Consider the following 22965-nt stretch of genomic DNA (forward strand, 5'->3'; position numbering starts at 1 on the left):
TGGGATTTGCTTTAAAGTAAAGCAGGGTCAGTGTGGATGGGGTAAAGGTGAAATAAGATTGGCTATGAACTGATAATTGTGGTAGTGCGACCTACTTTATACTGTTTATAATGTTTTATAATTCCCTTTTATTTTCTTATTTTGTATTAAAAAATTTAATGTTTATTTATTTTTGAGAGAGAGAGGAAGAGAGAGGCAGAGAGAGAGGGAGACACAGAATCCAAAGCAGGCTCCAGGCTCAGCGTGGGGCTCAAACTCTTGTACCGTGAGATCATGACCTGAGCTGAAGTTGTACGCTTAACTGACTGAGCCCCCCGGGCGTCCCTATAATTCCTTTTTAACTCGTGTGTATCTCCTCCCTAGTTTTTAGGTTTGCAGAAGCTGAAACCAAATCTAGTTCACCATTGTGTCTCCAGCAACTGCAACAGTGTCTGGCATCTATTAAGCCTACAATAAATATTTATGGAAGGAATGTGTTAATTAATCTATCTTCTTAAGTGGCCTCCATGATTGCTGTCTCCATTGCGGCTAATTCATCCTCCATGTAGTTTCCGGAGGGATGGCTTTGAACTGTAAATGTGATCATATTTTGTTCATACATAGCATTCTCCCATCAGGGTAAGCATTCAGAAATTTATACACAAGGTCCGTGGCCCTTCATTGTGTGAGGGAGCTCCTTGCTTCCGCCTCCATCTCTGTACTTCAAACCACTCCACAGACTACTTGTATGACTTGTGTATTTTATGCCCCCCTTCTTCAGAACATTTTCTCGCTCTGGGAGTGTCCTCCTCATCCACATTTTAAACATGGCGCCACTGAGGCACCATCTTTTACCTGGGGAGGCCGAGGTGATCGCTGTCCTTGTGCAGTGAGCCTGGAGAAGTAGCAGCAAGCACAACCACAACGCCTCTGCTTTCAACACACTTCCTGCCTCTCAACTCTGGCAGCCATTTTCTTCTTATCATTTTCCTCTTCACTGACAGGGAGTATCTCTACAGCAGTTACTTTTTATTTTTCATGACATCCTTGACTTTACCTGGCAAATAGAGGAAGCCAATAAATATTTGCAGAATGAGCAAATGAAGGAATGTACTTTTTGTTAAACAAGTAATGAGTTTTCCATAAAAGATATTAAATCAATGATAGACTTACCAGCATTCCCAAAGGTTGTTTTTCACATTTGCACCAGGTTTTCCTCTGTTTTTTTCCACAGTGTAGTCAGCAGGTCAAAAGACAAACCCTTGAATCGTGTACATCTAAGAATGAAATGCTGAGGTAAAAAAGACCTTGATGTCAACCAAGGTGCCGAGGGAAACATGATACTTAGTTTTTCAAAAGTTCAAGATTCATTTAGTGGGAAGAATAATTCTGATGATAATTTTAATGAAGACTTGGGTTAACTTCAGTGGAGATTGCATCTGACAGATATTTCAAGTCTCCAATAAAACTGGGTCTTTGACCCTCAGTACATATTTTGTACAAGAGCCAAAGTACAAAAATAATAAAATGTGGGAAAAGAGGTCTTTTATTATGTTAATGTGAATGTTATAGCTGAAGAAAGAAGCTTGAGGTTTCCCTCTTCCTTTGCAGATATGTCTTCTCCGACTACTATGAAGAAGCCTGAAAAGCCACTGTTCAGCTCTACATCTCCGCAAGATTCTTCCCCAAGATTGAGCACTTTCCCCCAGCACCATCATCCCGGAATACCTGGAGTTGCACACAGTGGTGAGGAGTTTCAAGCATAGAGGAGAAGCCTCCCTCTTGTTTGCAGAGCTCACTCTCAGGGATGGGACAAGAGTTACAGTTCTAACTGGGGTGACCACATTTTCTCAACCAAAAGAGGGAGGGCCATGATCCTATCAAATATTTTTTTCTTATCAGTATATGAGAAAAGATTTTCAAATAATTCCATTACATAACATTTATGTATGTATTTTTAATTGCCTTTATTGGCAAGATTATAATCACAAAAAATTGGAAGATGTGGGATACATAGTTATCTTAACAATAGCTTTCAGATTGGCCCCCATTCTATTTGACCGAAGAAAGATGGGATTTCAAGTATGTTGCTGAGTTCAGAGTATTTCCAGAGACATTAAGATCTACAGACACTATTTCCATAAATGTTATTTTCTATATAAAAATCAATATTTAGCTACTTATTTAGGAGTAAAATTAATCAGAAAAATAAAAGAGCTATTTTCCTGGGACATTTTTTTTTATGTGCACCAATATTTCCTATAGACTGGTACACTTGATATTATGTCTATTATCTTAATTTACATAGGAAAAAGAATACAATATTTCACCTTTGTACTTTAAAAAAAACTAAATCCCCTTTCAGAAATTAAAAATCAGATATAATTAATAAGCAATACTGTATACTTTCTACCTATCTATTATTATGGAGCCCTAGAAAGGAGTATACTGAATTTTTGGTGGGGAAGGTTTTGTATATAAATGTGTTTATAGCAATACTCTTATTACTTTTAATTTAGAGATAGGTGATTTCTTATCCTTCAAACAAATTGAGTCTGGTTTTTAAACCTTTATTCAAAGGTTACAGCTTCAGGCATAAAAACGTCCTTAGCTTTGTTCTGTGTGTGTTGATACGTATTATTGCTATACAGTGCTTTACAGGTGCATGGCCTTCCTTGTTATCACTAAGAAAATTATAAAATTAAGAAAGGAATACACAAATCAAATGTGATGAAAAAAATTATATTTATATTGTTTGTGCTGCTATGATAGGTGAAAAAAAATCAGTAACTATTCATGGATCTGTAATGCTCCAATATTAGGAGCAAAATTAGTTTTGTCAAATTATCCATTTATTATGACACCTGACTAAAATAATCATATTTCTATCATTTGGAAAACATTAAATAGTACATTTTTATATACTGAACCATGAGAAACCTAGATAAGCTTTCCAGCTTGGTCCTTCTCCAGATATTTATTCAAGATGTAATGTGCTAAGGCCTATGGTAGGCACATTGGTCATGAGTGTTTCTGTCTTTAAAGAGCTCATGGGACAGTAGGGAGACGAGGGGACCGCATCAGGTAGGCATCAAATCTGAACAAGACTAGACATTTGCAAAAGGATTAGATACCTGGAAGTGATGTATTCTTAACTCAAGTTTAAAGAGGGACTTCACTATGAGAAGGAAGAACCAGCCAAGAGGAAGGTTGTTTCAGACAGAGTGAACAGCAGGTATCAGTGTCACAGAAGTCATTGCAGCAAGAAACTGCCGTATATCCCAGAATCCAAAAGTATCTTAACGTGGCCTACCAGGAGAGAGTCGCCAGAGATGAGTCCCAAAAAGTGAGCCAGGACAGGTTCCTGCAGCACCTGAAGACCATATAAACCTGTGAAGTCGTTGGGCAATTATTCTGGAAGCAGTAGGGAGCCAGTGAAAGATTTTTAGCAGGGGAGTTACATGCTTAAAATGGTATTTAAAAAAATTCATTCATATGAGACCATTAAGGATATATTGGAAGGAGCAAGACTGGGGGAAAGAGGACAATTGCGAAGGCTTTCCAATAATGTAGACTAGAAATACATCTACATACATGTATGCATGTATGAATTCTTTCATAATGAAGGGAAGTGTTTTCTGCCTTGTGTTTTGCTTTGCCTTTCCTAAAGGACGAGAATGACTTTTACTGACATGAAGTAGCCATTTTTACTTTCAGTTTGAAATGTTATTTTCTACCTAGCTTGTATCAAGCCAGTTACCAGTTAGGCGAGCACAATACCAGGGAGCTCAGAGATTTGAGGCCTGATTTGAGAGGTGCCAGTCTCACTGAACAAAGAGCTCTTCCCAAACTACTGGTGCCGTATTGATCTCGAAGCTCAGAGGACCCAAGATGGAGCTACATATGTATCCTTCAAGGGCTTGTGTATAGACACAGGTGAAGACCATGGTTAGACTGAGCCGACATTAAGAGCACTTCAACACCAGATAAAAAAGATGCCCAATTCAACTTATGTGTTCGCATTTCCTTAAATTATACTTTCATATGTGCATACTCTCCTTAGAGTGATATTTCAAGAAGGAGTTTCGTTTAAAGAAATATGTCATTGTTCTCTGAAATGCATCCCTTCGATGGAGGATGCTCAGACTTCAGTGTGTGGAAAGATTACATGAGGCCCTTGTTTAAATCGTATTTTCTAGTGTCTTACCCCTGGAGGGCTTCATCCAGTAGGTCTGTGGTTAAGCCCAGGAATCTGCATTGTAAGAATAATACAGGGGATTCTCAGCTCTCCCTGGACATTCAGGGAACAAAATTGTGACCATAAAATTGAACTTATGACTCTTCTCCACACATTCTTAATTTCTTGTATTTTCTGAAAAAAAATTTCTTTGGAGAAGATAAGTAATATCCCTTTAAAAGTATATATATATATATATATATATATATATATATATATATATACACACATAATTACAAAGTTGGAGATAAGTCTTTCCAGATGATTTTCATTAATAGGTCATGGAAAGAATTTATTTTTCATATTGTTTGCTAAGTTGTCTCATAAAACACTAAACATTTATCATATGTAATTTCCTATGATTTGGATCAAAATATTAAATAGAAACAGACATTTAATCTTCACTTCTACATATACTCGTTGGTACTCTTAAATTGTACTCATGTGGTTATTTTCCTCAACGTTATATAGAGATAATGATCATGCAATTATATTCTTTCCCCATTTTTCAAACTTAAGAATTATATTTTAAAATCTAAACAATAAATTGTGGTCATACTGATGTTGAAAAATTACAGTACAATTAAACATCGTCTACATTGCATATGTTTTATATATTATTTCCCTTTATAAAATATGCGATTTATTGGTAAGTTAATGTGCCTATATGAAAGTTTAAACTCACATTTCTGTGGGTTATATCTTAATCTTGGTCTTATCTTAATAATGGTCTTGGTCTTATCTTAATAATGTCTTTTAAGCTATATGTAATGAAAGTCAGAGTAGGAAGAAGAATACTTATAGAATAGAGCCCTTTTGGTTTTGAAAGGAACATTTTCATTAGGAGAAAGCATTACCAGACCCTGTGTTCAGATGTTCATAAGCATTTATACAATGATCAGGTACTTATTCAGGACATTATTGCTTACTAATTATTGGCTTCTCTTTTAACCAACCACCTGCCAGGATGTATAGGGAAGATATTTATTTAGAATTGGAGTACACCTCTGTTTTGAATTCTGATAGTCTGTGGGTGCCCCTGCCCTTTAATTAATGCTGTGAGTTGATCTGAACTTAAGACCCAAAGACTTTCTGATCAAAGATCGTATTCTGGACGGGAAATAACTTTGCTTTAAGACATGTTTCATGAAGCACTGGCTTTACCTATAAAACGGAAACTTCCTCGTCTCCTCGTTCTTAGATCTAGAAAGCAAGATTGCTGGTCCCCTAGAGGGGGGTAGGGTCTGCGTGTTCTCGGTGCGGGTGTGGAGCGTAGAGCGAAAGACTCCCTGTCTCCGCAGGAGAGTTTGGGTAGATGGTGGGGAAAAGGGAAGAGCTGGAGTGGCGCAGTCTCACAGGGTTCTCAGGGTCGGGTGGAGCGGTGGGCATCACAGCTGACGTCCGTCTCCCCTTTTCTATCTTCTACAGTCATCTCAACTCGAACTCCACCTCCACCCTCACCGTTGCCATTTCCAACACAAGCTATTCTTCCTCCAGCCCCATCGAGCTACTTTTCTCATCCAACAATCAGATATCCTCCCCACCTGAATCCTCAGGATACTCTGAAGAACTATGTACCTTCTTATGACCCATCCAGTCCGCAAACCAGCCAGGTAAAAATGAGAGAGAAAATAAGCGTAGAGCCTAAGGGAGATGGAACAGGTCTGACTCTAAGACGTGAAGCTTACTCAGACACTATGTCTGGCAGAACATCAAGCTTTTGAAATCCATCTTCAGGAAGTGTCTTGGTGACTCAATAAGTTTTTATTTAAAGGTGGCTGAATGACAGGTAGGAAGTGTATTGCCCCAAAGGGGCACATTCATGAAGGTGTTTTTGGTTTGATGTTTTTGAATTTTCATTGACTGCAAAGAAAGTTGATGCAGAAAGTGAGTGCATTGACAAAAAAGCTCTGAGCTGGAGTTCACACCTCTGGAATACCTGCTTTAACACAGAGACAAAGTGCTTATTTCAGGCAGGGGCGAGGTATGCGCTAAAATAAACACACACAAAAGAACTTACAGTTGTATTTATAGACCAACCATTAGGTATTAAAATAAGCTTTGGTAACGTAAACCTTTTTAGTGTTTGACGACTACTTGAATATTCTTTGCACAGACATGACTACATTTAATAATCAGGGACATTGCCAGAAGTGTCTTTTTTCTTTCCTTCTTTCTTTCTTTCTACCTTCCTTTCTTTCTTTCTTCCTTCCTTCCTTTCGTTCTTTGTTTCTTTCTTCTTTCTTTCTTTCTTTCTTTCTTTCTTTCTTTCTTTCTTTCTTTCTCTTTCTTTCTTTCTTTCTCTTTCTTTCTTTCTCTCTCTTTCTTTCTTTCTCCTTTCTTTCTTTCTTTCTTTCTTTCTTTCTTTCTTTCTTTCTCTGTTTCTTTCTTTGTCTTTCTTTCTTTCTTTCTTTCTTTCTTTCTTTCTTTCTTTCTAACATTGTGCGGTGGTTTTAGGGACTTTTATTGTGTAAGTGTAGTGATTCACGTGCCTTTCTCACTCCCTAAACATGTGGCTTCTTCTATGGAGAGGTCACTTCATAGGGATTTGATATAAGAGGATTTTTCATTGTCAAATAGAAGTCTTTGTGCCAGAGTCGGCAAAAATCATAATATCCAGAATCTGTACTGTAGTTTTGATCTTATGGTCTGGTATTTGGCATTGCTGCTTTCCCTCCAAGACTCCTGCCCACTCCTTATTATGCCTTTTAATGCGCTGAGAGATTGTCATAAACATTCTGTCATTAATGCTGTTCAGTTACTAAAATGCCAGTAAATAGTATGTGCATATTAACTTAGAATTAACAAAGAAAAGATCTGGAAAAATCATGTTGGTCGTGATTGTTAAAATGAAGGAAAAGGGTCTTTTCTGAATGTTTTATTTTGAATAACGACATAGCCAGCACCATTTTGGTTACTTAAAAAGTTACCTGTGCTTGTAGTTCTGTTGACTCATAATACTAAAGTAAACACACTGTTCTTGAGTTTTGAATTTGTAATTAAGCCATTTGTATTTTAGAAGAAAATGTCCAAATGGTATAGCACTTTTAATGACTATAATAATAATTACTAAGTAAAACAGTAGATCTTAATATATCAGTTTAGAAATAAAATTTGCTGTCAGATCGTGGATTCAAGAGTCTCAGTTCCATAGAGCATTTTGCTAGACTCAGCTGGGAACAGTGCACACAAGGTCTGATTTTAATTTGTGTAGAATTTCCATGAATAACAAAGTCTAATTAAGACATCCATTAAAAGTCCTTAACGTTAATTCAGTGTGGAAAATCTTAGAGTTCCATTGGATTTTTTTTTTAACTGATGTCTTAATTAGGCACTGTTAGGGGAAAAATTATGCAAATTGAAATCAGGCCCTTAGTGTTACGCATTTCTTTAATTATTCAGTGCTTGTTTTAGGTATATTTCCATTTCTTTATAAGTTAAGAGGGCATATTAGGTGACAATCTGCCTATATTGTTCTGTTTTTCTTCCTATTTTTAAGGTAAAGATCTAGCTTCTAAGAGAAGCATCTTACTTTCATCTCAATTTAAAAAAAGAAAAATTTCCCTCTCAGGATTTTATGTAATAGGAGCAACATCGTACTATGTAGGGTAATCCTTTCCTAATGCCGCTCAACTTCATCTTCAAATGAGATGTCTCTCTTTTCCTATCTGTGGTATGAAAGTTCATCTAACGGCCTTAAAAGAGACGCTTTATAGTAGTATAGCTTCATCTGTTTGAACCAGTGGAAGACCAAAAAGGAATAACCCCTCCTATTCTGACTCTGAATTCCAGAAGAGTTGTCTGTATTGGCTTGGGACTTGTCACTTTTGTCGTTTTTAAATGAGTGAAACGTCTGTTGGTTCATGTCGATTCCATTCCAGTAGACAAAGCTTGCAGGATCGGCGAGGTAATAGCACATCACGTGCAGCAGTTTCTTGACATTATTGTCATTCTTCCATCCCGTGTTCTCAGGTAGGTCCCAGCAGACTGTTTGGGGTACACAGAATATGGACACGCTCTTTACTACCGCATGTACCATGAGTGATAGAGAGAGACCTTTCTTCTTTCTTGAGGCAGATACTCAAAACAGTCTTTTGCAATGTGTTCAGAGAACCAGAAGTTGATGGTCTGCTTTAAAAGAAAATGACTTTTTCCCCTTGAAAAGATAAATGTGTCTTTCTAGTAAATTACCGAATTGTTTCCATGGGCACCTCATACCTGCTTTGATTTTTAACTCCAACTCAAAAACCAGTTAAGTTGCATTTCAAAAGAGGATTCTTGATACTTACCTGTTTAGCCCTAAAAATGGGGGGTGGTGGGGAAATGAGGACTCATTCACCTGTAGTTCACTCTTCCTTTTGAAATATCCTGTGGCCCTGCGCTGATTTTGATTGTTAAGTCTGGCAACTGAGAGGCCTTGTCCTCCCCACAGCAATTTGGAGATTAATTACGTCGCTGGTGCACCGATTTGAGTGAGACAGTCATGCTACTCAATGGATTATTTTAAATAAAATTAGTTTAAAGATATAACTCCCTCATAAACTCTCTCGTAGGTTTCCGTGGGGGAGACGCTGGTCAATTTTCCTGACATAAAGTTAAATACTTAAAATTACTCGTGATGAATAGTCAGGATATTCAAGAAGTCCATTATTCTTTACAGAATAAATAATGTGGCCTCCGAGGAACCTAACCAAAGACTTCGCGCATGTCTCTCATTGACTGTGTTTAAGTGTTATTAGCTGTTCATCTTTTTATCTAAAGAAACGTCTTCTGGTGATTTCTGTGCAGGGAATTAAATAACTATTCCGTTCATTGCACTGTTTACCTTTAACACAGAGAGCCGAAATATTTGTGGAGAATACTCTCATGGCAAATTGTTAGGTACCTCATGCAGTGGAGAATTCCAACATGGGTGTAATCAAGGATAGCATGCTCTGTCTAGAAAAATACATTCCAGTATTTTTTTTTTCAAACAGTGTACGCTTAGGATTTTGTCTCCTTACCATGGATACTGTTTTCTTACCCGAGGCTAACACTCAGATATTCATGTCTTTTCTATCATTGCCCCGGGGGATTTTCTTAGCTGATTCCCACAAAAGTCAACAATAATGTTTTGCGTAACTCTCCATGCCCAGCAAGGGAGGAGTAACTTAGGTAACAAAGTATATTTGATTGATCTCTGTTTTCCTTCAGCACATTTTAATTGACTTTGGAAATCTTTCATTTGTAGTTGTGAGGTCAGACCTAGTCCATCATTTTATATCGTGTGGATCTGAAGTTTTAAATGCTTGAAATATCATTCTGTCTGCCTGTATGGGTCAATCGTCAAAAGTTAAGTGGAGATCCTAGAGCCTAAATTGCTTGGTGTGTGTGTCCAAGCGTACTTGTGTGTGACGGAGAGCTAGAGTTTTTGAATGCCGAAGATGGGCTTTGACTATAAATAATGGAAACTATTGAGTTGGATGTGTTTGATCTCCTAGATATCCTTGTCTTGCTTGGGTCAGTGATAGCATCCTTAGGTGAAAATCGCGTGCTGAAAGCCAAAACTGACTGACCGCGGAAAACGAACGGCAGAGAAGAAGAAGGCACAGTTCAAATTCTCACTAGCTCAGGAATTATTTACACTCCAGTCTTGGGCTAAGCGTGTAAGTCTCCACCTGAGTCTTGCCCGTGCTACTGAATGAAAGGATCAGTTCCGCCTGGCTCTCAGGCGTGTTGTAAAGATGAATTAACCCGTACGAAGTGTTTTGAAGGTGAAACTTCCTTTTAAGTGCTGCTGCTTCTTTTTACTACTAACCATTGGTTGGTCTCTCTGACTCCGACTTGGGAAGGCGTGTGGTGGTTAACAGCAAGTGTACCGGGTCCGTGTGGCCAAGGGTGCTGAGTGGAAGTTGTTGGACAAGATGACTGCCTTTTGGATTGTTTCACCCGCCATTCTGTTTTTGTTTTGTAGCCTAACAGCAGTGGTCAAGTAGTAGGGAAAGTGCCTGGCCATTTCACACCTGTCTTGGCACCCTCTCCCCATCCCAGTGCAGTGCGACCTGTGACCCTGACCATGACAGATACTAAACCCATCACTACATCCACTGAAGGTGAGGCAGCTTCACCTACAGCAACCAGTAAGTATTTCTGTAGGAAATGAGAAATGTCCATCAAAGGCACCGTTGGATGTCTGATCCAAGGTGGAAAACACGGCAACTTTTCAGACCAGATGGAGATTTCTCATTTATGTGGAACTAGCAGGCATGTATGTGGCCTGGCTCTCACAAGCTCTCTCTTATCAAATTTCAGGCAGTCCATCCTATTTGAAAAGGGAGAAGCTCATTTGTTGAATAAACAGTTGTCAGAAAAATAATAAGTCATGCCTGCTCGTTCGAGCTATACATCGAAAATACACTGAATAACATAACTCAGTGTACAAGGTTTTTATGGCACCCAGAGAGATTAGATAATTGTTACTTATTGGAGCATTCCTATAGAAATCAATGCCCTTCACACGGCAGTCTGAATCAGGGCCTCTGTAAAATAATTGCCCGTTTACGTCGCTATAGGCTATGTCATTGCAAGAACAAAACAAAACAAAACAAAACAAAACAAAAAACAGTTACACCATGTTGGATGCAGATAACATTTTAAAGTTGAGTATTAGGCACACATAAGCCAATTGCACTTTCATTATCTACGGCCATTTTTTGGTTTTTGTTTTTGTTTTTTTTTCATTTTTGTTTTTGTTTTTTGTTTTCGTTTTTGCCTATCATGGTACATCAGGTACTGTGGTTTTGAACGTGGCCATAACATTTTAAATGTCAGAGATTTATCCAGTGAACTTACATCGAACCTACCAATAAACCAAATGATTCCTTTGCTTCTTCATATCGAATACTCATAAATACACAAGAAATTATCACGCAGTTTTTCAATTGGCTTCATTCAAACTACAGGCTCCCTGGGACTAGAATTGGCATGTACTGATTGGTCAAGTGGAAGAGATAAAGCTCCAGTCAGGAGGAATTAGCAGACTCCTCATCAATTATGCATTATATACCTGAAATTCAGAGGTCCCATTTTCTTTCCTAGGGCAAAAAAAAAAAAAAAAATTGAAAACCTCTGGAAATGTCTAAGTAAAATTACAGAATTACAGAGGCACCCCTGGCTCTTCCTTTTCTCAGGCTTTGGAAAGATGCTTTCTTCTTGTTTTTTTTTTTCTTTCTTTCTTTCTTTTTTTTTTTCTTTCTTTCTTTTTTTTTTTTTTTGCGGCTTCTGAAAACCTAGAAAGGGACCCTACAAGAGAAATGGACAATACTTTGAGTGTACAATGAATTCAGCATTTCTTTCTCAAAATTCATGAGGCCCCATAGCCTAATCAGTCCATGCAGGCTTGCAATTCCCATCCATAATCTTTATTGTTTGTAATTGGTTTGTTGGTAGAGGGTCCTACACTAGGGAACACTTCCCTGAATGCACAGATGGGTGAAATCCAGTCAAGGAGGACTAAGAATGCTCTTGCTCCAAAGGTTAGCTGTGCACATTACGGCCACTGAAATACGACATCCAGATTTGATTTTATTTTGTACTTATTTTATTTTTCTTATGAAATCTGTCGTCAGATTGGTTTCCATACAACACCCAGTGCTTATCCCAACAGGCGCCCTCCTCGGTGCTCATCAACCCACTTGCCTCTCACAATCCAGATTTTAAAAGTGGATGCGTTGGCATCTTTGAGCAAGCAAAAGTCAGCAATTTAAATAAAAGCAAATGAAAACCAGAAGATGTTTTTAAAAAGCATTGGAAAGACTATCACAGGATAAATGATCCAAACCGAGTTCCAGAAACTTCATTTACCTAATCTTATAGGGATATTAATAGAGGACCTTCAAGGGAAGATCAGACCCCAAGGATCCCAGCTCACCATGGGAGTGCTATTAGCCTGCTTGCTAATGAATTGTTCTTATACTCACCTGTAGGTTGATCAAAAGGGATCTGATTTGACTCATAAAATTACAAAATATTCAGAAGGTTGGTTGTATAAAGATGGCTGTATCAGCTTATTCCCCACTCCCACATAAAAGAAGTCTAGTGAGTTGTTTTTCTGTCCTATAAAGAGACTTGTAGCTCCAGCTCCCGAGACAACACTGATCATGAGAAATTGGTCATTGAACTGATAAGTCAGTGAAATTAAAGAAAACACATAGATGAAGGAAACCTCCTTCTCATGGTTGAAAAGAAGGAATACCGCTTTCTGAGCCTCTTTGAGGCTCTCCTCCAGCTGTCCATGCTTTGCGCTGAATGCCAGAGGCCTGGTCATCAAGTAGGGCCACTGGCCGCTTATGGCTGCCCTTGTATGGGCCCTTTATTCAGGAGGAATTAAAGCTGAATTGTGAGCATCTTCACTCTTCTAAAAAGTTGACCTAAAAAAGCTTCAGTGGATCAAATTCTGCAACCCTTCAAATGGACGTGGCGGAATTAATATATTTGGCTTAAAAGAAAAAAGCCTTTTTAAAATTCATGTCTGGATTTTTCATTAATCTGATGGTGTTCGGCCAAACATTTTAGCTTTCTTCAGACCTATAAATGTAACATAAATGGCAAAAATATAGTTCTTCTGTTTATTCCAGCATGAGGCAGTGGGGTTGCTTAGTGCTGGAAAATCCTTTCCTTGTGAAAAGAAACAAAAATCTTTAGGAATAGGGAGCTGTTTTCTTTGGAAAATTCACTCTGTACCAAAAAGCACCTGTACCAAAAGTACTTGCAAGGTGAGATCAAAATAATTTAAGGAATATTCCCCACATGTACTTAACGCCTGGTGGCCAAGTATCTAAAAGATGTCACCACTCCCTCCCTGGGCCAATCACAAGAAATTGACTCTTTGCGCTTATGAAAAAGAAAGAATTTTTTTTCAAAAACATTTCTCTCACACTTAAGGTCATTTTCACATTAACTGAAGTTCTGACCTGATTCACTCTCTGTGCTATCATAAATATAGGCTTCTCCTTCATGTTAGTAATATTAGATTTTCTCTTTAGCAAGACGTTGTTCATTCGGTATCATCAAGCCCATCTGCTTACATCCCATTATTACAAGCTTTCACTCTTTCCCGACAGACTTTCAGTCTGCTTTTACATTTAGAATCGCAGACCCTCATCGATTATTCCATTGTTAGGCGGCTAATATCTGGTGAAACAGTACAAGTAGGAAAAGGGCCCTGCTACAGAGCCAGCCCTTGGTACTCCCGTGGGACTATAACCGGAGCACGTTAGTGTGAGACACCCACTGCCAAAGGTCAGATGTGGTTTACTGGATAGATTTCTGGGGAGGGGGAAAAACGAACTGATTTGAGGTCAACTGCCCCTTCTTTTATGTATCGCTTGGTGTTCACTCAGACAAAAGAATAGAAAAATAGCGAGCCTTTATTTTATTTTATTTTATTTTATTTTATTTTATTTATTTGTTTTATTTTTTGGTTGCAAATCCCGCCTCTCTGGGTTTCTTTTACATGGACAGGGTGTTCATTCTGATAGTTCACAATTTTTATGTTTGTTTTTGTTCTTCCTTAATCAGCCTACACAGCCTCAGGCACATCTCAAGCCAATCGATATGTGGGACTAAGCCCAAGAGACCCATCCTTCCTACATCAGCAACAGGTGGGCAAGTTTCACCCAGGTGTGATGGTGTAGCCACGCTTCCGCATTGGTGCTCTCTCCATGCTGCCTCTCAGATCTGGACTCAGAACGGGGCTCCCGGGGGCTTCTGGGAAAGAAACTGATCATTTCATTTTCCAGAATATTTTCTCATTTATCCTTTGTTTCTTGCCTCTCTAAACAGGGTTTCTCAAATTGGCTCAAGACTTTTTCCACCTCTGTGGCCTAGATCGATAACATCCATGAGTAACCAGGGTCTCGGCCAGGGGATTTTTCCCAGTCTTCTTGGCTGTTGAGAACTTACTAGCCTATAGCTTCCAAAGGCAAAAATTGAAAACTGATTTAAAAGCCCATTAGAGTAGAAGCAGGACACAATTTGTGTTTTTGAGCTCTTTCATAGTTTCCAGATGTTTTACTCCTCATTTTGGACTTTTAGTCCAAGAGGATGAGTTATGAAGCTAAAACCTCGGGTGACACATCATTCCTATTTTAATAGGCTTAAATTGGCTTACTGATTTCAGATGTGATAAAACACTTTTTTGTTGTTCTGCTTTCTTACATCATTTATGTTTCAAGTAGCATTTTAAATTTCACATCTCATTAATGCTGTAAATTTAATGCAAATGAAGTGTTTACCCAAACTGTGAAAATACACAGCCAGGATTAATGGTGGCTTCTAAACAAATTAGCCACAGTCAAAGGCACGGAACATACCAATACAGAAATCCCATGATTCTAGTTACAGGACGACAGAAATAACTCTAAACACTTTGGAATTTAGATATAGTTTATGATGCATATGTTCGCTGCTCTCAAGTTCTGATAGCAGAGCAGTTTGAAATTAACAGTGTGCAAAATATTAAGTAGGGAAAAATAGGCTATCGTGAATAAGAAGGAGCTGGTGTAAGCTTACCTGCTCTTCGTTCATAGGTTGTAGGTGCATTTGTCTGTGTCGTTAAGCAGGTAGTAAGCCTCACCAGGGCCTCTTGCCTGCTTCCTTTTGTTCCTGACGTGCCCACCTAGCTTGTGCTCTCTCTTAGCTGTGCTTCATGTGAAATTCCCAAGTCCTGCCCAGTTGTGGACCAAGGTAGCAGACCACATATATCAAAGGTCACCACCTGCGGAGTTCAGAGAAAATCATAAAGATGATAGCTTACTCAAGATACTTGACATCGCGCCAGATTTTTAAAAAGCAAAACCAAACAAAAGAGTGAGAACTAACTGAAAACATCTGTACACAGTTATGAAAATACCAAATAATAATTAGTGGTTTTGCCAGCCATTGGCTTTTCAACATAATTCTCTGGAATGTTGCTTTTTTTCACCTCTAAAATTGCTATAATATGAAATGTGTTATAATTACTATAATATGGTTCTATTTGACAAATGTGTATGTTCACTGTGTTTATTAAAAAAAAACATGTAGGATTTATAGGTTTAGAAACTTGTTCTTTTCAAAATCATTCCACATATTTTCAGAAATATCTTCATCATGGGATTTGCATTATTCTTTACGACACATCTCTACTTTCCAGTTAATTTTTAATTCATAGAAACATGCCTCCTTTAGCCCCAAACACATTTAGACTATATCCAATTCCACGTATTTAGAAGCAATCTTCCCATCCCGCTGTGCTAACCTGTGGCAGCTTTAATTTCTTTTATTTACCACAGATGACTAACTTTAGAGGCTCAGGTAATTATGATCACAAAAGTCCATCATGTAAAATTTACTTTGTCTTTTGCATATCCGAGGATGAATCGAGAACACTTGGCAGGCATCGGGAAGGTATGAGTCTTAATGTAGATGGAGATCTGGGCACATTTTAATTGAAAATACATATATGCGAGTTCCAGAACTACCAACTTTTGTTATTAAAGACCACCATTTCTTATTTAAGTGGGCAATGTCAAGTGAAGACCTCTTACAATAGAAATATGATTTGTTTGGTCAAATGCGGTTGATATTTATGGAACGTACGATGTGTATAGATCCTCGGAAGAAAAAAAAAACTATAGAAGGGTCAGAGCTAAAAATGAAATGTTCAATTCTAGTTAGAATCTGCATTTACCATGCAGACGGATAATTTGTCCTGTAGATGATGAAAGAGTGCTACTTTTTGACATGAAGAAGCCCAATATGGCAAATTTACAATGAGCTACAGTTTTGAGGCATGCGGAAAATGAATGTATATGCATCTCATACTATCCACGAATATTACTAAAGTAAGGTTCCAGTTAAGAGATTATTACTTTTCTGCTTTTAAATTCTGAAAGAATCACTGAGATGAAGTTTTAGGCTTACTATCCAGGAACAGAGGGACAGAAATACTTTAAATGACTTCAGTAGAGTAAAGGTTATGCTTTCCTACAGCAGAAATGAGATTGATTTACTGTGTCCTTTCATTACTTTACAAAGATTTAAAAGAGACCACTCTTGTAGCAGCAGGTTCTAAATGCATTTGGTTTAAAGCACTCAATGATGAATGAAAAGGAAAATCAAGGGGTACATGAAATAAAGGTAATCAATCATTTTATATTAGCTAGGAGAAATTCAAAATTAGAAAGGCAATGGATTTAGTCTGAGAGAGTTCTTTTAAACATTCCCCATAGCCTTTAATATACATGACCCCTTAAGAATAAATATTGTCACCAGGTACATTCTTCAGTTTATTGGCGGCCTCTTTATAAAGATTTATCCTTTTAGGTTATGAAAAGTATTGATGTGCATTGTGCAATGCTATTTTTTTCTCAGAAAAGAACTTTAATATAGCCTACATAAATTAGGGTTAACAATAAATTTAAGATTGTTGAATAATTTTGACTATCTTATAAATAATCTTTCCACAAAATGACAATAAAGGAGACCTTTCAATATGGTCATTTCAAACACACAGGGATACTGGCATTCTTAAATTGAGATGGCAAATATTAAAATTAACCCAATATTCCACTGGTAAGAGTAATACATCCATATTGGCAAATCTGAATACTAGCAGCATAAAAGCATATACTTTTATACCCATTAACTTGGTACACATACAGCTGTTGTTAGTAATACTATATCTCAGTGCTCCTTAAAATGGTTATTACTGATTAATGTCGGTTGCTAACTGCCTTGAAATACTCGTGTTTTTTTTTTCTGACACGAGAATTTCACCTATCATTGTAAATATGATATCTCATTTGAATCCAAAAAATAATCCGTAATCATGAAGACTATTTCAAAAGATTCACGTAAACGAGTTGATCATTTGCCCTGACAAACAATCCTGTAATTATAATCATCAGCTCATGCCAGCTGATCAGGACTTGATCCTAACATAATCCTGTGTCTCGCGTTGTTCAGGGTCTGGAACTAGACTGTCTTTGGGATGATTGGCTTCGTTCCTGCGTTCACTGATGGCTTGGGGAGGTCTTAAAAGCAGACATCAACTGGAGCTTCATTTTTCTTTCACTTTTCTATGGGAAGGTGGTGTGGTGGCTTGAGGAACCCCTGGGTCCTGCTTTGGCAAACTGAACTCTTTGGTCTTTCCTGAGAAATGTCTTTTTATGATTTGGACCTTTTTCAGAAGTGTCAAGGATCTCCACGCTGACTTGACTTCACAGAAGCTTAGTAAAATGCAGTGTTTCTCTTCCTCGTACTGCGAACACACTGTGCACGTTCCCTGTGATAGGCAGCGAGGGGACCCACATGTCCCAAGTTTTGTAGCTGAGAGAATGGGAACTACATGGCAGAGCGTTGGACTTCCCAGAAATTATTTTATAATCCACGCTAACAATTTTAGTATGAGTGGCGAACAGGAGATGGCTTGCTCGAATTAGCACCAATACCTTATCTGGTCAACCTCATAATGAATTTGTTAAAATTGTAGGCCTTCTTTCTTTGCTCTTATTGGAAGTTGAGTGATAAAAGAGGGTCTAGTCAACTTGATTTTCACCATTGTATTTGAGTGCAAGGTTATAATAAAAATGTGAACCTTCACTGTTACACGTTAGTACAACATATAAAAAAAATCTCACTGCAAGTGGGAAATAAAAGTTTGTAGCTAAGAAGCTTCTTGTTCAGAAATAAAAGATTACTAATCGAACCAGGTATTGAAAAGCATATGAACCTTTGGTGCAGATTTGAGGTTTTTGATGCCATAAGTGGGAGGTCACTTTTGCCTTCCGAAAGGGAGACGACAACGTCACACAAGCTCTAGTTTATAAGATGTAAGACTCATTTTCATAGTCTCAAAATTATAATCTCCTGATTATATGTACACTCCTTATCATTAGAGCTCATGAATGAATGGCCTGATCAGCTCAGGTCCCTGCATTATGTGCACAACTGCATGGGTTTTATCGGTGCCTGAGCTTCAGCATGTTACATCTCTTGCATGACCACTTAATGCTATCATTTCCATTTCAATCACTGGGCTACCTTATATCAAAATATTTTCGACACTTTCCCTGGTATAATTTTGAAACTGGAACTTGGAAGTGCTTTTCCTTACGCTGAAAATTTCCCTGGCACCAAATGGCATTCCTAAGAAATTGCCTCTGTAGGAATTTTTTTTTTTTTAATTAAGATATTAATTGAAATTTCTTTGCAACGTTTGTCCTGGCAAATGGCAAAGCCAAAGCTAGGTACCTTGAGACCACTGGAAAGGTAGTCTTTTATTAGAGGCAAGCAATTGAAAGGACACTAGCAGACTATCAACAAACTTTTCAATAAAGTCAGGAAGCAGGCTATCAACACTTGTGGCTGTTCTTATTGTGTCTGTTATCATAATTGACAGCTTGACGTAAAACCCTATCACATGACTTCTGGGTAGGTATGTAAATGGATAAGAGGTCACTCTTCACATATGCTAGCTGGAAAGGAAACACATTTAAAGGAAGTTTCAGTCAAAATAACGGCTATGCAAATGTTTAGCCTTTTGGCTAGTTCTTATGCTTTTAAAAAAACCTCCCGTGGTCTGCTTTATCGTGCCTTCATTTATTTATTCACTCACTTTCAGTATTTATCAAATTCTAGATAAACTAATTAATGTAAAAATAAAATTATGTTTACCGTAGCCTTACATTTCGATCAACAAAATCACAAGGGAAAAATTATCTTGTCCTCTGAAAATATTTACTTTAAAAGATCCAAGTTGAATCAAGGAAGTAGAGGAGATTCTGAAGGTTATAATTATAGCCATTTTAGCCTTAAATATTCTTGGTGGGGTGGGGGGCACATGAAGCATAGGGTAGGAAAAGAACAGTGGTAAGCAAATCAGTATCTTTGGTGAGAACCAGGGATTAGGAGTCCGGAGGTTTGGTTTTAGTGTTGACACAAAGAGGGCATGTCTGATCTTGGACGAGTCCATAAACTTGACTGTCCTGTATCTTTATCTTGGAAAGGAAAATGAAGGGGTTGAACTTCACAATCTCTGAGTTCCCTTGAAACCTTACATTTTACAAGTTAAACTAGTCTCCATGTGAAAAAAAAAACCTCTTCATTTGCTAATACTTAGGATTTATGGTCAGTTATGTTTATGTAGTTCATGGGCTATGCATACCCATTTAATGTAATTCTACTGCGCTAGCTAAATTAAATATCAAGAAGCATGGGTTCCAGAAATTGACATTAGAAGTAACTTTAAGGTACCAGGATGATCTTGAATCTCTTTTTTTTTTTTTAATGTGTTATATGTTTTACATATAACAATTTTATTCTGAACGTTCTGCTTGTTCATTTAGAGGCCATTTTATTTGCTCCATGGTGAGTAATTAATAAAAGCAATAAAATAAAACTCTACTAATCTGAGAGTTAGAGGACAGTTTGAACATTGGATTGTTTATCTTTTAAGCATCCCCTCAAAAGCACCTTTACCCCCAAAAATCTGTTTCCTTGAGGCTATCTGTAGAAATGAAAACAAAAACAAAACAAAACAAAAAACCCCTAAGAATGTAAAACACAGCTTTCAAGATATTCCCTTGAGGGTCACTGTAAACTTAAAAAAAAAAAAAGTGAGAAGGTAAATTTGCCTGTGTTGATTATTCTGTTTACAGTTTAATGGTTTATTGGTTCAACTGAGAGCTATTGTCATCATGAGGGACTGTTAGTACATCGGCCTGTTTGCTGAGTCTAGCAAAATAGAACGTTTTGCTTACCTTCTTTCTTTTGTTCCCAAAGCTAATTGCTAAGCATTTAACAAAAGCCCCTGTTAATAACAATGGAGGGCCCTCATTTGAATAAACAAAATCTTAACTCTGAAATCACAAGCAATATTGATTCTTTATAGCTGTCAGCTACCTATGACTAATGTGGGTACAGCGTAGGAAAGGATAATGACCCAACTCTTAGGTGTTTTTTTTTTTTCTTATGTAGATTTTTGAGGGAAACTGCTTGAACCCATCCTTGTAGGCAAGGAACAAGGTTCTCATTCCAGAGTCTTGATAGAATGCCATTCTAAGAACGTAGGCAGGAAAACTTGACCTTCACTTCTTCCTTACTTGTTACTTAGGTAACCCTTTACTCATAGCTTTCCTAGGGGACAATCTTACTTCCTTACTTCACCTTCTGCTTGCTCTTGGAATTCTGGGCATAATTGTTTTAATGTAAATTTTACCTCAGTTTTCTAGACAGTCTAATTTCATATTGATAGATGCATAAAATTAAAGGATTAAAATTATTTATGGGAGTGTGCATTTCTATAAGGATATGCATATGCTCAGGTCTGTTAAAGACTATAATGTTACAAAAATAGGAATTGCTCTCCACCTCCATTCAAACACACAACTCTTACAGACTAAATATTTGAACTAATCTGTACCTCGTGTTTTCTATTTGATTACTATTGGGGGAAACAAGTAATTTCCTTTTTTTTTTTTTTTTGACGAAAATACTTGGAAAAACCATTACAGTGTTATTGAAGCCTGTGTACTACTTGAAATTGAAGTCTTCAAATTTAATTTAAAGAGAATTGATAGCTACATCATATAACAGTGACTCTTTCACATGACAGAAATTGAGGAATCATCACCCCAACCTCAAATAACACTATCCCCTGTTATTTTAAATTTATTTAGAACATAATGTAACGAGTTTTTGCTGTTGGGAATAGTGACTTATACTAAGAACATTTAACATGCCCCCAAAAGAAGCGTAATACACCTCGTGTTAACTTTTTATCCCCGAGATTCTGTTCACAATTTGCTGAGTCAGAACTATCTTCCTCCAACAAAGAGTCTTAGTAATTGATCTTCTTAGGAATAAGAGTGAAGAGTGATTTCTAGTTTAATTATTCAGTTGTTTCCCCTGCCACACCATCACCTTTAAAATTAAAATTTCACTTCGTCAGGAAGTTCATTAATTCAAAGATGCTTTATGCAAAAGAAGGCTAATTAATAAATTAAAAAAACATAAAGAGTGAGGGTCTTGCTTAAGTGACCTGGTTTAAGTAATTTATAACACATAAGCGTGTATAAACAGGTCTCCTCAGAAATTTTTGGAAATGTTGATAATGCTACCCCACAATCTAAAGAACTAAATAAATCTAATTTATATTTTTCGTTCTCAGTAACCGAGAGGAAATTAATTTAATACTCATTAATATCCTGCCAATTTTTTGGCATCTAAATTATTGCTAATTCCTATGTCTAGTGATTGTTTTGTATGTATTTCATCATATTTTCTGTTTTGAAAAAAAATTAACCCTATCGAATTTATCTTACGTATGGATGAAAGTAAATAGCTATGGTCAGGTTTAACCCCTTTGGGACTACTCTTAGGAAAGAAAAGCCCCCAAATACATTGATTTGAAGTGTTACAAATGTGGCCAAAGATAGCCCACTTGACATTTGTTAGGATGGTAAACAAACAAATAAACAAAACATTAGCAACGCGAACAACAAAAAAGTAAGCAGTTTACAAACACATCCTTCCAAAGAGACACAGTGTTCCTGTCATTGTTTGTGAGACAAGTCAGTTAATCAGTGAGTAATATTTAGGTTCTCCTGGCGTCATAAAAGCATCTTTTTCTGAAGAGTTCTGCAATCTAAGCTGCGAGCCCCACAGAAACTCACCTGAAGTTAGCAGAATTATCATGAGCTCTGCCTGAATATACTCCTCCATTCTTGAGAATGTTTAATTGACTAAAAACTAGGAATTTCACTGACTAGAGTAGAATCAATAAGTGGTCCCTACGGTAATCTTGACACAAAGTCAAGGGTTTGTTTTTTTTTTTTTTTTTTTAGCTGTTTTTAGATCTTTTTCATAGTACTGCTTTAAGAAAATGCATTTTGAAAGAGACAATAGGCTTACTGTTACTGTAAAAAAACAGATTGCCCCATCACACTGCATTTCTGATTAGATGATTCATGTTGAGCACTGAAAAAAAAATCTTGCCACAAAGTTTGTTATCTGTTTGGTTTTAAGACTAATCAAGCATACATTTTCTCTGTTATGCAAGTATTATGGTCCATTTTAAGAATATTTTTCATTCTAATTTAATTTCTTTACTGGTTTATGGCTCCTTTATGAGTACATTGTGAGAAGAATCTGCACATCCTATCAATCTGTTTACCTGGCCATCTATCTACCGACCAACCTACCTACCTACCTACCTACCTACCTACTTATCTTAAGGGATTTTTTTCAGTTCTTTATAAAATTGCTTTCACCTAAAATATCAATATAATGAAAACATGTGTTTTGGAAATTTTAGATGGTATATTTGGAGACTCGTAGATCTGTAGAAAAGGGTGCAAAACGATTATTCTAAAACTCCAGAATCACTATTTCTCACAATGTGTAGAAACTCATTGGTCTAACAGGAACAGCAAAGGCTCTTAATAGCCATTTTTTTAAGCCATAGCATTATCAGAAAGGATTACAATAATTTATCAGGAGTTTAAAGGCACTTTGGCTGCAATCATCACCTTGTAGAAATCCTCACTGAAACACAGCAAACAAGGTGCAGTGGGTTGCTCTGAATAAGACATCTTTTCAGTGCAAGATGCAGTTAATTCACAGCAAGGCTATCTAACGATAAAAACCATGATTTTCTAGTGGGGTTTCCCCCCCCCGGCCAAAGCCAGATAAGTTTACTTTCATAGGCATACAAATAAGCAATATAT

The 22965-nt window shown here is 37.2% G+C and overlaps 1 protein-coding gene across 10 annotated transcripts in view; it reads left to right on the forward strand.

Moving 5' to 3' along the window:
* NFIB (nuclear factor I B) overlaps positions 1-22965 on the forward strand; it is a 318792-nt gene that overhangs the window by 273876 nt on the left and 21951 nt on the right. For 4 of the 10 annotated variants that reach the window (XM_053205094.1, XM_053205096.1, XM_027047170.2 and 1 more), the window contains exons 7-10: positions 1591-1725; positions 5645-5829; positions 10170-10335; positions 13775-13857. In XM_053205094.1, coding sequence (XP_053061069.1) covers positions 1591-1725; positions 5645-5829; positions 10170-10335; positions 13775-13857 — 569 coding nt within the window. The remainder of the gene's footprint in view (positions 1-1590; positions 1726-5644; positions 5830-10169; positions 10336-13774; positions 13858-22965) is intronic. The other 6 variants (XM_053205095.1, XM_053205097.1, XM_027047171.2 and 3 more) reach the window with 2 other exon arrangements.

This window comes from Acinonyx jubatus, chromosome D4 (assembly GCF_027475565.1).
Source record: "Acinonyx jubatus isolate Ajub_Pintada_27869175 chromosome D4, VMU_Ajub_asm_v1.0, whole genome shotgun sequence".
Lineage (NCBI taxonomy): Eukaryota > Metazoa > Chordata > Mammalia > Carnivora > Felidae > Acinonyx > Acinonyx jubatus.